Source organism: Zootoca vivipara, chromosome 5 (genome assembly GCF_965207765.1).
Source record: "Zootoca vivipara chromosome 5, rZooViv2.hap1.1, whole genome shotgun sequence".
Classification (NCBI taxonomy): Eukaryota; Metazoa; Chordata; class Lepidosauria; order Squamata; family Lacertidae; genus Zootoca; species Zootoca vivipara.
This window is the reverse complement of record NC_142588.1, coordinates 26590814-26606658: the sequence shown is the minus strand read 5'-3', so window position 1 is coordinate 26606658 and position 15845 is coordinate 26590814. Positions and strand designations below refer to the sequence as shown.

General features: G+C 44.3%; 1 protein-coding gene across 2 annotated transcripts in view; it reads right to left on the bottom strand.

Moving 5' to 3' along the window:
- Nucleotides 1-138: 138 nt before the first annotated feature.
- Nucleotides 139-15845, bottom strand: part of HK1 (hexokinase 1) — a 34854-nt gene continuing 19147 nt past the window's right edge. For both annotated transcript variants that reach the window (XM_035138144.3, XM_088669538.1), the window contains 14 exons: nt 15350-15445; nt 14514-14613; nt 14221-14404; nt 13495-13650; nt 12716-12949; nt 10588-10892; nt 7110-7258; nt 6896-7015; nt 6000-6095; nt 5444-5543; nt 5111-5294; nt 4474-4629; nt 2901-3134; nt 139-1975 (listed from right to left, as the gene is read on the bottom strand). In XM_035138144.3, coding sequence (XP_034994035.1) covers nt 1831-1975; nt 2901-3134; nt 4474-4629; nt 5111-5294; nt 5444-5543; nt 6000-6095; nt 6896-7015; nt 7110-7258; nt 10588-10892; nt 12716-12949; nt 13495-13650; nt 14221-14404; nt 14514-14613; nt 15350-15445 — 2259 coding nt within the window. In that variant the 3' untranslated portion in view covers nt 139-1830. The remainder of the gene's footprint in view (nt 1976-2900; nt 3135-4473; nt 4630-5110; nt 5295-5443; nt 5544-5999; nt 6096-6895; nt 7016-7109; nt 7259-10587; nt 10893-12715; nt 12950-13494; nt 13651-14220; nt 14405-14513; nt 14614-15349; nt 15446-15845) is intronic.

The window sequence follows — 15845 nt, the reverse complement described above, 5'->3', positions numbered from 1 at the left end:
AGAACTGAATCAAGGAGTTTTTATTTTAAATATTCCCAGTTTGTTTCTGTTGCTTTTAAAACACAAAGGTACCTTCCCCGCCCTTTTCCAAAACACCAATCATTCCTTTGCCAGAAAGAATCACCAAACACCAATAAACACACGTCAAAAAGAGTTTAATATTGTCACAAATATTCACTTTGCACTAGTAAGTACTGCTGCTACTAGTGGTGCAATGTAAAAAGACTTTCTAGCATTGCAAATCCAGGGAATCATGCAGATCTTCAGGAAGACACACACGCACACACACTTAAAGCTGAGCTTACTGCTTGTGACTCGTGTTATCACACAACATTCGATCACAGTGCACCAAAATGCATATTGAAATGCTTATTAGCATGGGGAATCCAAATCTTGAGGAGCAGAGAAGAAAAATAAATCTGCAAATCTCTTTCCCCACCCCCCTGGCCAATGATTGTATTTAGTTGAACAAACAACAATTCATACTTCAGAGAACAGAAAGATCTAGAATGGTAGTGGGTTGCTGCTGCGGCAGCTGTTCAGAAAACTAACTGCAGGCTATAAAAGGTAAAGGTACCCCTGACTGTTAGGTCCAGTCGCGGACAACTCTGGGTTTGCACACTCATCTTGCTCTATAGGCCGAGGGAGCTGGCGTTTGTCCACAGACAGCTTCCAGGTCATGTGGCCAGCATGACTAAACCGTTTCTGGCAAACCAGAGCAGCTCACAGAAACGCTGTTTACTTTCCCACCGGAGTGGTAACAATTTATCTACTTGCACTTTGACGTGCTTTCGAACTGTTAGGTTGGCAGGAGCAGGGACCGAGCAACGGGAGCTCACCCCGTCACGAGGATTCGAACTGCCGACCTTCTGATCAGCAAGCCCTAGGCTCTGTGGCCAAACTCAAAAGACAAGCTAGCTAATTTTGTATTTGTGCAATTCCAAATAGGAAGAGAACGGTGATGAGGGTTGTCTGTGTACGGCGGTGAATCTATTCTATGCAAATTAGGCAAGTTTGCATAAAGTAATTTGCACCAGAAAGTTTCACGCAAGGCTATAATCTGGCATGTTTATTTTACTTGCATTTTTTTTTAAAAAAGCTAAAATATTTGAATCTGCCAAGTTTGACTTGCAATGGGCAAATCTATTGTTACTAAGAATCTTAACAAAATGGGGGGGGGAGGGATGCATGGAAAGGTAAATAACCAGTGAGGGGGGGGGCAGGACGCATCCCACATCACTGTTTGCCAGCACTTTCTATTTGCTGAGTGCAGCTCAGCAGATGTGAAAACTCCAAAGTTGTCTGAAAGGAAAAGGGTGCGGGGAATCAAACACTTGGCTAGAAATTCGGAAAAGAACTGCTAAGACCTCTTAGCATAAGCATTTGTCTCCTACTCATCATTGTTGGTGGTATATGTATTTAACAGGGATGTAGTAGCAGCTGGAAATAATACACTTGACACACAGAACCACCTGCTCTTGTCCTTGGACATCATTTGGCTGTAATTTTAGACCTCAAATAATAAACCTATTTTTGACATTTGTTTAAATTATAGGTCCTCTTTTTTCTCTCCTTTCAATGATTTACACATGGGGAATGTACCAAATAGGGCAGAAAAAGACACATGCAGACAAGGGGTTCAGAGGTGGGAGATATTTTCAGCAACAGCAGCACACTCTATTCAGTATCCTATTTTTATTTTTTAACTCCAACGCTTCCATAAAGCAGCAGTGGGACTCTGGGCTTCCCCCTCTTGCCAGTTCAGACTACGGAACCGCTGCTTTTCGCAAGGAAGTGCTCGGAAGGCAGAATGAGCCAGTGGTGCAGAGTTCAGTTATGCTCAGCGTCACGCAGTCTACATCCCACAGCCGTGATGAGGGCAGCCCCTTTGCCACTGCCATCTTCGGAGAGAAGGAATGTCACATCGCACTTGGGGGCCAGGTCCTTTACCGTTTGGTGCATGACCCTTGAAAAACTGTGGGGGGGAAACAAACAAAAAGAGGGGAAAGTGAGGGAGGGCTTCTCTCTGCCAGTCCATAATCACGATAAGGCCTCAAGATTACCAAGCAGGTTTCATTCTCTTTTCAGCAGCAACACTTCTGAATACCAGTTGCTGGAAACGGATAGCTCAGTTGGTTAGAACGTGGTGCTGATAATGCCAAGGTTGCAGGTTCGATCCCCGTGCATCTTCCTGCATTACAGGGGGTTGGACTAGATGATCCTCAGGGTCTCCCTTCCAACTCTACGATTCTATGAAATTGCAGGAAAGGAGAGAGCTTGTGTGCTCACGTCCTGCCTGCAGGCTTCCCACAGGGATCTGGTTGGACACTGTGAGAACAGGATGCTGGACCAAATGGGCAACTGGCCTGATCCGACAGGTTCTTCTTATGCTCCTCCATGTTAAACCGGAAGCCTTCCTTGTGTCAGTGAATGGAGCCAGAATACTCAACATGCAGACTTTACAGAATAAACTGGCAGGAGATCACAGAAGGAAGCAAGGAGCAGCTGTGGTATAAAGGGAATTCCTTCTCACTGTTTTCACACACCCATCCGCAGTCATTTCTATAAGGCACGCACCTGAAATATGCAGCCGGGTCCATTCATTTTTATGGAAATGAGAATTAGAAACCCCTTATCCTTAACCTATGCCTATGGAGTCTGCAATGAAACACAAGTTCAAGCCCCAAAGAGTGGTGGAGTACACAGTGACTACTCATTAAGCGAACACAAAGTAAGCCACAAAACATGCAGGCTAGGAGAAAAGGCTCCCTTGGCTATTTCATCAGAGCATCCCCAATCTCTCACAAGCCAAGCACTACTTTTCACAAAGCTTTAAGACACTTGGTATTTTTGTTTCCCGGAGCACAGGCAGCATAAGCACATAATTTCCCAGTACTTACTGTGGGTGAAGCTTATACAGCGTACCATCAACGCCAACCGTTACATCCAGGTGGTCCAAGCCTCTGTTCTCCCTTATTTTGTCTACGACGGCAGCCATCCCTGCTCCACACACCTGAGCCGCCCTCCTTGACACTGCACCACACACCGTCTTGACGATGATACTGTCATCACAGGTGCTGTTCAGACCAAGCTGCTGGAGGATTGTACGGACCTGAAGCAGCGCTAACCTGTCACTGTTGAGAAGACCCAAGTGGAGAAGGGGGAAGAGAGAGAAAACAGAGGCTTGAACTGGTTTCCAAAATCCTCTGCTTCGGTGGACACCAGGGATAAGGGCACCGGATGTTGTTGGACTGCAACTCCCATCAGCCCAGTAAACATGGCCAATGGAATGTGGCCAACAACATCTGGAGGGCCACAGGTGCATGCAGTCAAAGACTCCCATTGGCCTGGGTACCACGTGCATCACTGAGTGTACAACTGAAGCCCTATTCTGGCATTCAGGCTAAAGATACATTGGCTGTAAATGGAGAAGCAGGCACCCAACATCTCTCTCCCCGCTGGAATGCCAGCTCAACCTCAAACCAGTCCACATTAAGTGCAAAGGTCCTCCACACAGCAAACCCTCTTTGATGCTGAATGCAGGAAAGTCTCAAATGGAGCCAGGGGGACCTTTGTGTGCACTCCTGCCATTTCCCTATTTAAGACCACCTATGTCATCTCCAGACACCTAAATACAACACTGGTACTGAAATTCACATGGCTAAAAACACCTCCCACCACACTCCGAGCAGCCCCTTTTCACTGCATTCAAACTATCCTCACTTTCTCAGGGTCTGCAATAGGTTTTGGTCCCAGAGAACAGGAGTGGGTTGTCCCGCTGCACTAGAGATAATTATTGAACCATCAGCTGTTCTGGAAGCCATTCTTTGCCCAGTTGATCTGTCTCTGTTCTTCACAGTGGTCTGCCGCTCTAGGGCCATTTCTGTCTCCATCTATACTGATGCAAAAAGCAGCACTATAGCGGCAGCTGGTGTCAGACTGCAGTATTACAGCACCGTTGCAGTATTACAGCTACGTTAGGCGGCAGACCCTAACGTCTGCTACTCAAAGTGACAAGTTTATTGCAATGTAAGGTTGTTTGAAATGTTTGAAGGTAACCTAGAGTTAACTGGGGAATATTATGCATCACCAAGGAGAACCATCCACACCTCCAGGAGGGTGTGCGGAAAGTCAAATTTGGAAAAATGTTAAATTTGTTCAGATTTGGGAAAATGCTTTGTTTTAATTTATTTATTTTTAATTAGTGACCAATTTGGGGAAAAACAAATGAAAATCAATTTAATAAAAAAAAGATTTGCCCAAGTTTGCCACTCAAAAAATGCAGAAGTAAAAACTAAACCAAACCGTAAAAGAGAACCACAAATATGGATTGTGTAAAAACTCACAGTAAATTGTAGAGCATTATTGTAATGCTGATATCATTAGCTAAGATTTCCGAGAAAAAGTAATTGTTAGCAATAGCTTGACAATGACATTAGCTTGACAATGACATATACATCTAAGCTCACTTACCTCTCTATCTGTGAAAGAAACTTTGTTTCAAAAATGCCCCTCGTTTTCAGTGTCTCTGAAATTTGACCTCTGAAGAGGAACCCTCTTTTCGTGAAGTCAATCAAAATGTTCCGGACAATTTCCCCCAAGTACATTCCGCTGATCATCTTCTCATACCTGCAAATAATAGACAGAAGAGGGGTTCAGAATGAAGGGTGTGTGTGTGTGTCTTAAGGACAACAGAGAAAAGTTTTGCTAGTGATTAATCCTTTATCAGGAAAACCCCAATTATGTTATTCATTTCAAAAGGAACACAATGCATTTGGGGGGGGGGGAAGGATACGAATACATTTTGTTTGCAGGTTGAAAGCAACATCAGCCGCTAATACGCAGCTATGTTTGCTGAATTAATTTCTGTTCTGGACACAGGAGAAGCACGCAATTTCCTCTCTTGTTTATGTTGGGAGTTTTCAGACACCCACCAGGTTTGCTGCCTCTGTGCACCCAGGCTCCCAGAAGAAAGCATGCCAAAAGGCTGTGTGTTTGTCTTGAAGCCCAATCAGGTGATCACAGTAGTGCATGTGACGAAAACCATCTCTGCTGCGGCACTGCAGCACAAGCCTTCACCCATTTCCGACAACATTTCACCCGGAAATACCTTTGCTTGCCGCTGTTTAATGAGTAGTCATCAACAGCTTTGTCATAGATTGTCCTGATGTCATCTAGGCATCCGTTGTCTCCAAAGGCGCCCCATTCCATGTTCACACACATTCTTCCTTGCTCTCCTTCTACCATCTCTATGTTTTTCATTTCCTCCATGTAACATGCATTGCTGCCAGTTCCTGGAACAGTGAAAGAATCAAGATTTAATACCAGAATAGACCAAAAAAGGACACACAAAATCATCTGGTAGTTATAGCACCTACTGCAATGGGTCTTAGAATAATGAGGCTCCCAACAAACCAAACTAAATAGTAAGTCCCATTCTTACCCACAATGAGTCCAATTTCACAATTGGGATCTTCATAGGCGCAAGTCATCATCGTCCCGACTGTATCATTCACCACGGCCACAACATCCAAGTCAAATTCCTTGGAAGAAGTAACAAAATGATATACTACAATCGCTTCTCTCGAAACATGGCGGAGTAGTATTCACCAATGGTTACAAGTTCAGGGAAAGAAGCCCACGCCTGTCATTTGCAAATATCATAATAATCAGGAAAACACAGGTCTGTTTTAAATAACAGCAATGTAACTTTCATTCTGATGTCCGGAGGGCTGGATTCAACTAAGTTGTTGCACTGGCAGAAACCAGAGCAAAGAGTTCTGCCAACAGAACGTGAAAACCACCCTTTCCTTCCCCAACACCACACCCTCCACAGATCTGCTGAGAAAGGTTAGGAGAACCCCCAGAACAGGGGATCTTAAGCAATCCAGAGGAAGAATAAGAACACACAACAGTGACTCATAAAACAAACATTACATGATTTTTAAGAAGATCAACACCAACTTCTAATTTTAAGAAATCACAGGAAAAAACCTCACTTCTCTTCTTTTTATTCCTTCCCGTAGCAAATTAACAACATCCTCCCCTTCGCAGTCAGTAGCCTTAAAGCCCTTGGTCCAGTTCAGAAGGATTCCCTAAGAAAAGGAACAAGAAACTCAGTTCATTGCACTATCAGAACAAACCAGAAATAATCACCACCTGGGCATCCAGGTGCAGTAGCAGACCCAAGCAGCTAATGAACCCACAATGGCATCAAGAACTCCTCGTATGATGGTTTTATGCAGCTGTTGTTCCTGGAGATCCAAACTGTGGGGTGGTATTTACCACTAGTCTACATTATCCAAGTTACATCGTCTGAACAATGATGCACGGTATGATGTCATTGTGTTCGGTTTCCAGCCGAGCACAAATGGCAGCCAATGAAGTGGAGTGGAGGGAATAGCCAAACTACAAGTGAGATGACAGTATCATGCATCTCCTTTCATTAGCTGTTACCATGGAAACATGGGTTAACAACACAGATTGATGGCAACCAGTCATCACCCTGCAATATCTTGCTTCAGCATCACTTTTAAAGGCACCCTGCAGTTAAGTCTAGAATATGCAGGTACGCTGGGGCTTAACTCAGTGATAACAGTCCATGCCTTGCATGCAAGAACTCGCAGGTTCAATCCCCAGCATCTCCATTAAGGCCTTGGAAAGACTGGAGAGGTGGCTCCCATTCTGTGTAGATGATACTGAGCCAGATGGACCAATGGTCTTAACTCAGTATAAGGAATATTGACTGTGTCAATATTCTGTGCATGTGCAAAGCTCACACTCACGCTTGTCTGCCTGCATACCTCTTCTCAACCGCTAAACTGCAGCTGAAAATCCACTCTTAAAAAAACACATATGGAAAAGTTGCATTACAGAAATAAGAACAGTAACTTACAGCATCTAAGCTCGTCTGTTTGCAAGGGAAAGAAAACGTAAAGCCCAGGGGGAGTCGTGCACCTTTTATTCCCATGTAGTCCAGGAAATCCGAGATGCAGGAAACAATGTGATCAAACAGCTGGAAAAAGCAAAATAAAGTAGTGTATTTCACATGCACTGTGCAGTCTCTGAAAGTTAGCAACAACATAACATTCTCTGCACTACATCCTCACCTCCTCTCCGGTACCTTGCATGACCTCTATAGGAATGGCATAGATTTTATTGTGCATCTCCACCATTCGCTTTTTACCGCTTCGGATCTTCACAAGCAAAACTCGGAAGTTTGTTCCTCCAAGATCCAGGGCCAGGAAGTCTCCGTTCTCTGCAATGAATAATTTTTGACCAAGTGAGGAACAATGCATCTAATTTTTTCGAACTTTTAGTCCCCAGCGTTTTTATGTTACAGGAGGAAAAGGCTCTCTTATCTACTGTGAACTCACTGTGTTTCCAGTGCTGGGTTTTTAATCAAGAGTTTACACAACTTTATCCAAAATGCATACGTGTGTGTGTGTGTGTGTGTGTGTGTGTGTGTATCTATATCTGTCTGTCTGTCTGTCTGTCTGTCTGTCTGTCTGTCTGTCTGTCTGTCTGTCTGTCTGTCTATCTATCTATCTATCTATCTATCTATCTATCTATCTATCTATCTCTGTGTGGTGCATTGTTCCTCACCCCAGCTTCATATCAATAAGAGTCCCTAAGCCAGAGCTTTCCAAACATTTTATGTTGGTGACACACTTTTTAGACATACATCATTTCGCAACACAGTAATTCAAGGTTTGCATCATTTCACGACACAGTAATTCGGTTTTACTAGCAAACCGGAGGTTAAACTAACCTATTTCCAGCCTGTCCATAACCAAGGTATGAACTCCTTTGTATGGTGTAAACACATCCCTGCCTCGTCAACATCCTCTGGTGTGTACACAAACAGAAACCAATCTGACACTAATGTGAAACTGGTGGGTGGGGCTCCACGGCACTCTGAGGCAGTAATGAGAACACATCCTTACACTAAGCTCAAGTTATTCATGCATTTAAACAAACATGCTTAACCTGGCTACTTTTATTTTGGTGGAAAAGTGGCCTAATGCAATTTAGTCCCCAATTCTGGTTTTCTGCTGAAAACCGGCCCATATTCTACTTGCCCCCAAAGGGGCACTTTCGAAATCAAGCAACAAAAAACAGGGTGGGACCCTAATCTGGACACACAAACACGACTGTTTTTACTACAAAACAGAAACAGCCAGGTGAGAGCATACTTCTTCAAAATACATGACTTACAGCACATGTAGTTAACTGAAGGAGAGCAGAAAGGAGGACTGAAAGAGGAGTATTCCCCTTTTCTGGCTCATTTTTAAATGGCTTGCTGCTCAGGATTCTGAGAACCGTCTTACTGAGGGGAGAAGTCCCATTTAATTAGTCCATCGTGCCTGATGCAAGATCACATCAAGGTCGCAATGACTCTGCAAAAATTCCCTGAGTCACTGCATGGTCTTTCAGCATATACAACCTCTGGTGCTGGGCAAAGGTGCCCCTAGCCCCTGATTGGCTAATGGGAAAAGCTACCCTTCTGCCTTTCTGATAAAATCTGGTCTTTGGCCTGGGTCTAATGGCCCCTATTCGGATGTTGATTGTGAATCACAACAACCACATATGCCTGTGTTCAGCTTGTAGGTGGGGTCTGTGGCCCTAATAGAGGATGAGACAAGCTAGCTTTGTTATTTTTTTTATCTGTACTTGAATTCCCAATGGTATCTTTACATTCTTAGCTTTTTATTAACCACCTTCTATGGTATTGGGTTCTCATGTTTATTTTAAGAAACATTTGTGCATTTAACCTTGGGTGGCTTCTTAGAGTAAGCTTGGCTCGGCATCTTGTTCCTGGCTGACTGACTTGTAGGTTGGAGGCTCAAAAGACAGTGAATAAACTGTTTGGCTCTTGTCTGTGTGAATCCCAAGGACACCCAGAAAAAAAATCTGAATTTCCCTTGGCTAAGGATGTGGGGGGGGGGGGACAGGGGTGGTGGCAGTACTAGTGGGCAGGGTTGGTTTTTTCACTAGTCTCTCTCTCACGCTGACAACTTGGAATAACAAAACTATTACATGCTGGCAGTGTGGGAAAGGAAAGCCCTATACATAGGAAACTTTTGGGGGAAATCCTTGGGTGAACAAGGAGGATTTCTCTACGGGGCGGAGGGTGGGGACACACTGCAAGGCAATTATTCTCTTCAAAAAAGCGAGAGAAGTTGGATCGCTGGGAATGGATGAATTACTATACATGGAACATTAGCCAGCCAGCAGATGGCGATGTTTCTCCATCTTCATTTAAAAGCTGTGATCTTTCAAATAAATGCAAACTTTCATTTTACAGAGCCATCAGGAAGAGAGACAAGAAAATGCAAGAACCAATTGAGTGCCACATCAAAAACCCACCGGAAGTCTAAAGGACCACTCAGTTAATGAGTAAGTGACAAACGGACTCCTGTCTGTTGCCAATGGCATTTTTTTATGTGGTGAAATGAGGCTGAACTGAGTTTATCTTCACTTGATTCTGGAATACTGGACCAGAACCTGTATGTGATGTGATGGGTTTCAAACTGGAATTCTCCGCATCCCAAACAACCTTCCGAAAGCACATATACAATCTGAGCAAAGACGGGTCTTGGATGTTCACTGGACGCGTTTGACATACCAAAAAATCAAATAAGGCAGGTGTCAGCAAACCCAAGAAAAAAGTGGTCCCTAGGAATTGTGAATCTTAGCTCACCATGGAGCTGGGATATGTTTTTATTGCCATCCTCATAGAAGAAAGACATCGGAAATTTTAGCTGGACCACAATTGTGATTTTGTTTCTGATGAATCGTGATAACTAAAGCATATGAAAACCTCATCAGCTGAAAAGTGGCATATTAAGGCTGAAATTCTAAATACTGAGTAAGCCCAATTGAGCACAGTAGGCGTTACTTCCAAGTAAGCAGGCATAAGATTGCACTGTAAATGTACTAAATAAATCTGCAGGACTGATATTAAGGCTCAATATGGCACTTATTCATTAGATCTTACGCATTGAAAATCTGTTCAACTTTTAGATACAGGCCAAGATCTAAACAGGCATCTACACTCTCTGCACCCCGTTGCCTCCTCGAAAATGCTTCCACCAGGTTCTCCAAACTGCTCTTCAACATCAACCAGTTCTACAAAGCAGTTTGGAGCTTTCCAAAGTGGGGAGGGGGACATCAGTCTGAGGACATAATCTATTTTATTTCCATTTCCCCAATGAAAAGTGGTAGCAACCTGAAACTGCCTTTTGTGTTCAGTTTGCAGAACACAAAATTCTACAAGTACAATGGGGGGGGGGCAGTTATGGAGGAATGTCTCCTTACCTGCATTTGGGGGGGGGGCGCTGTAAAACTTTCCTTTATTTTATTTTATTGCATTTCACTCTTTAATTCTGTGAACTTGATATGGTTGCACCTCTATTTTTCTCTCTGTGTTCTTAAGTCACTTTGAACTGATGCTGGGAAAGCAACAGTATTTTAAAAAACCAAGCAAACCAGAAATGGGCTCCCAGCCTTAGGATTATTAGCTGCCTCATTCTGCAATGAGGAAACTAGGCTGCCTCTTCCAAAGGTCCCTTCCCAAGGACCTACCTGTCCCATCAGGTGTGCTGCGGACGAAGGTGGGCAGCATTTTGACTTTAGCGTGTTCGTGCGATTTCTTCTTGAGGCCTGCTTCTATCTCCATCCGCATCCTCTTCTTCACCTGCAGCAGCTGCTCATGAGTGAGCTTGAATTCGGCCAAGGTCTCGTCTATCAGGCGGTGCTGCTCTGACAGCCGGTATGCTACTGCTGTCACCATCGCAGCGCCCTTGCCGCTGCCGCTCTCAGACAACAAAAAGCGCACGTCTGAGTCGGGCACTAAGCGGCGCACTGTTTTGTGCAGCCGTCGGGAGTACCTGCAAAGTGGGGGGGGAACAGTAGGTTCAGCAATAGGAATTTCCCCTTAATTAAAGGTGTGGGGGGGGGAAAATCACTGGGTCAGGGCCAAGGAGCTGTCTAGACAGTGGATAAATAGGAAATGTGTGTCCCTCCTAATTTTGTTGGACTACAACTCCCATCAGACCCAGCCAGTGGTCAGGATGATGGGAGTTGTAGTCCAGCAACATAAGGAAGGGTACAGGTTCCTGATCCTGATCTAGTGTAATAGCAGTTTGCTTTATAGATACAAGCCAGAGCACCTAATGATGCAAAAACAGCACATATAACAGCAATCCAGACATAAACTGAGAGCCGATGCCATTTGAGAGATGCAAGAAACTTTCCCGTGTCATAGTCCCACACCTGGCCAGAAATATCCATACAGGAGAATGCTGTGGGAAGACTGAAGGACATGGTTCTTTCTAAAACTGGCAATGCCACCACCAGGAGAATGACAAAGCCAGCGTGGGAAGGAGCCACATCGTCCAGCTCTTGCATATGGTTCCTCTCTGCAGACGTCACAGGAGCAGAGTGAGAAATAATCGCAGGAAGTAGCTCCCACGCTGCTCCAGCACTGCAGGCCTAATAGACGGGGCACTGGGAATGGTGTGCCTGCCTTGCACACAGATACTGATCCACACCCACTCTGCTTATATGCACGCGCACAAAGCCAACACCAGAGGTGGGTGAGAGAACGGCCACTGTGGTCTACTGGCTGGGTGATTTTGTAGAATCATGGAACTGTAGAGTTGGAAGGGTCCACAAGGGTCATCTAGTCCTACCCCCTGCAATGCAGAGGCTCAAACCCATGTTCCTGAGCTTAAGAGTCTCATACTCTATCAACTGAGCTAGGTGACAATAAAATGCTTAAATCAGCCTGCTGAAGAAAAGCTAGCTATGAGCGACTTTTGTGAAAAAGAGATGGTGAGCTCAGCTCAGTTCTGCTACTGAATACAAACTCCTAGGCTCAGAATGTGCTTTGAAACATATAGAGAGGCTTGGAGGGCCACATTTTGCCCCTGGGAGCTACAGGTTCCCCAGCCCCAGCAGTATAAACCTTTGTTGCTCTGTTTCTCCAGGACAAGTTATCTTCCACATACAGACAAATATGTTAAGAGTAATATCTAGGCAACACCAAAAAAAAAACCCAAAAAGCAAAAACAAAAACCGAGCCTCCACAGCTGCTTTTCCAATAGTGTGGCATCACTTGTTTATTTTCTTTATTAAATTTCTATACCACCCTTCATCCAAGGATCACAGGGTGGTTTGGAGTGTGTAACTGCAAAGTACCCCCTTGCATCTGTATGGTACAAGTTAACATGGGGGGGGAATAAACTACAGGCTATTGCATGTTACGGGCACATCACTGCAATGTGCAGAAAACTATGGTACAGTAGTTGCAAAGATTGTCTGCTGCAAGCAGCTACCTGGTATTAGCGCTGAGGGATAGCTCAGCTGCTAGAGCCTGAGACTCTCAATCTCAGGGCCATGGGTTCAAGCCCATGCTGGGTGAAAGATTCCTGCATTGCAAGGGGTTGGACTACATGATCCCTGTGGTCCCTTCCAACTTCGATTATTCCATGTGCATTGTAAGCACTGCCTCCTGCCTAACTTACTGAGCTGCCTTTGGACTGTGATATTTACAGCCCACTTTCACTTCCTTTGAGAGCTCTGTTTACTTAGCCCAAGTCCAGAGCACACAGCCAAATGTCAGCTGGACGTGCTACATCTCTGACCTTTTGCAAGCGATGGTCCCTAACAGGTGCCAAGATGTAAATATGGAAACCTGGCAGGCTCTTACTGCGGATGCATCTTGTAAAGGGAGCCATCAACCCCCACGGTGGTGCGCAGGCGGCCCACTCCCTTGTTGTCCCGCAGCTGGTTAAGGATGGCACCCAGAGTGGCAGCCACCAGGTTGGCAGAGCGGAAGGAGACGATTGTGCATACGTGATGGACGGCGACGCAGTCTTCGTGGGAGGGCTCAACCCCAAGACGGGCAAGTATCTCCTTGGCCTTTTGCAAACCTTCCTTGCTCCTAAAAACAGAAACCGCAAAAAAGTTACGATAAGGTAACACAATCTTGAGGGATGGGCAGGTTGCTCACCAAGGGAAAGTGTTGCGAGAGTCCGAGAATGGGTGCAACAGAGTCCCGTGGAAATCTTGTGAGGAAAGGAAGGGAGGCTGAGATTAGAATCTGTGATATTAAGAGCCTACAGAGCACAAAGAGGTTTTCAGTTCCACTGTGCTGGATTTGGGTGGTGGATTCTCTGTATTGTGCACCACTTTTAAACAGCGGGACCCGTTAAGGGTAAAATTCTGGAAGCAATTGTTTTAAATTAGGCCACATGGTGCAAAGCCAGAAAATGTCAGGTCAAAAGGCTGCAGCTTCAGAAGACATACATACACTGATGTCATTTGAAAGCTGGAAAGTGCTGCCTATTAAGCTAATGACAAAACTCTATTTTTAAAAGCCCGTCCAGGAGTTGCTCTTAGAATCCAACTGCCTATATTCCACTCCCCTATTCATTCCACAAGTATTCTAGGTTGGAAGCATAGGAGGAAAGCTTCAAAGCTACTTACTTCTCCATGGCAGAAACGTCCTTTGTTTCTAGCTTCCCTTTGGTTAAAAGTTCGGGAGTGATTCTCCCCTCAAAAAGAAGACCTTCTTTGGCCATTTTGACAAGGATCAGCCTGACGAGCTCGCCCATGTACATGCCACTGACCATCTTCTCAAACCTGGAAATATTACGGCAGAAACAGAAATCAGACACACTCACGAGTGGTTTACAGGCGTGTGGCCTGCTCCTGCATATAGTTACCCAAGATCAATTCCCAGTAGGTGCTGATGGGAGGCATCCTTAGGGTTCAAATCCTTCTTTAGCCGTCATGCTTACAGTGTGGAAGTCCTGAGCAAATCACTCTCCCTCTCAGCTGAACTCAATCAAGATCACCCACCCTGACGCACACACACACACGCCAACAGAATAAAATTAGGAAAGAATGATGGGTGACAAAAATTCCACTCACTCAAGGACGGGGGTCCCCAATTTCTGACAAATTTTCCCCCAGCTGCAAGAACCCCTCTGCCATGCTAGTTCCCCAGGTCATTCTAGAAAGTCCTGAAACCATCCACAAGTCTTCTTGGGGAGTGGTGAGCAAAAGGGAAGGAGGCAAGAATGGAAGGAGGATCTGCTCATGGGTCTTTTGGATCCAAGCCTTAAGGTGTAACTCCCCACCCACCACAAACCTTTGGGACAGGCATGAAAGTCTAAAACAAGAACAGCAGAAGAAAGGAAGCTCAATTACAATTGCTTCCCAGGGTTAACGGAACCCCGATCGATCTCCCTGTCAAATTCAGTCCGGATGTCTTCTAACAAGCCATCGTCTCCGAACGCTCCCCATTCGGTATTGATGCACATCCGCCCTTCGTCGCCTTCCACCAGATCAATGTGTCTCATTTCTTCCATGTAGCAGGCATTAGTGCCGGTACCTTAAAAGAAGGCCGTGGGATTAGTCAACAGGTTGTTGTTGTTTTTTTAAAGAGCAAACCAAAAATGTCAACATGCATTATGCTTGGCAAAGGAATCAAATGTCAATACCAATGATCAAGCCAACTTCGCAACGCTGGTCATCAAATCCGCAGGTCATCATGGTCCCTACGGTATCATTGACAACTGCCATGATGTCTGCATCGTAGTCCTTCAAAATGAAAGGGAATATTTCTAATATGCAATTTTACCAACACTTTTTGATAGGCATATTCTACTTGCTACTGTGACTCAGAATCTCAGTAAATGTTATTTACTGGGCACATTGTTTAGGTTTGCTAGCTGTTCATGGTTTCATATTTTGTTCCCTTATTACTACTGACCCAGGGACTTTACCCTTGAGTCTTAAGATCCTTTTCTTCTCAAAAACTCCATCAGCCAAAAATAAGACTCATTGGCTTCTGGACCACCAAAAGACCCCTCCTCTATCCATGTCAAATGCAGCTACATAAACAGAACTTTCCACAACTTGAAACTATCTTAGGTTTCTCTTCTAGGTCCATTGCCTTGGCTCAAATCCCATTCAATGGGGGATTCAGCTGGATGAACTTCCAAGCTAACATGCATAAAACTTCACTGTGATATTAAGAGAGGATTGTTTGAATCTAAGGATGTTGAGTCTATGGAAGTTTGTTTGGTATATAATATTATCTAGAACAAGAAATGCTACATAGCCCCCTCCCCAAGAAATTGGTTTCTTAGTCCAAACATCTTCTTGGCTCAATACTTTTACTAGGAGTTAAAAGCACCGTGAAATTAGCGACCGTCTAATCATTCCACAATGACACTGAAAAAGATTACACCTGCAAGTAACAAAAGATGTTCCATTATCAGCCAAGTTCATGTATCAATGCTAGCTATACATGTATATAAAAAGATAATCTTACCCCACGCTTCTTGATGGCTTTGTTAAGCAACTTCACTACATCTGCTCCCTCGACACCACTTGCTTTGAAACGTTTTGTCCAGGTTATTAGAATACCCTAATAAAATGAAAAATAAAATAAAATAAAATTATGACCCAAAGATATTAGGTCCAGTGTTTCTCTGAGACAAGACTCACTTTTTCAGTGTTTTTTTATTAAAAAAAAGAGTTTAAGATCAGTTTTCACATGTGGCGACACTGCTGGATTTCCTACACATCAATTTGCCCATGTTCGCATGGAGGACATAATATGGGTGAACAAATCTACACACATACTCCAAGTTGTGCAGTGTTATTTGTGTATTTATGGATCGCTTCCCATGAAGCATCCCAAAGCCATTCCACAATACCTTAAAAACATATATAAAAAACAAGTGGATATATAAAAACTATTTTAAACCGTTACATATATAAAAACAGATTCAGACAATTGCATATCTAAAAGCAATTCCAGATGC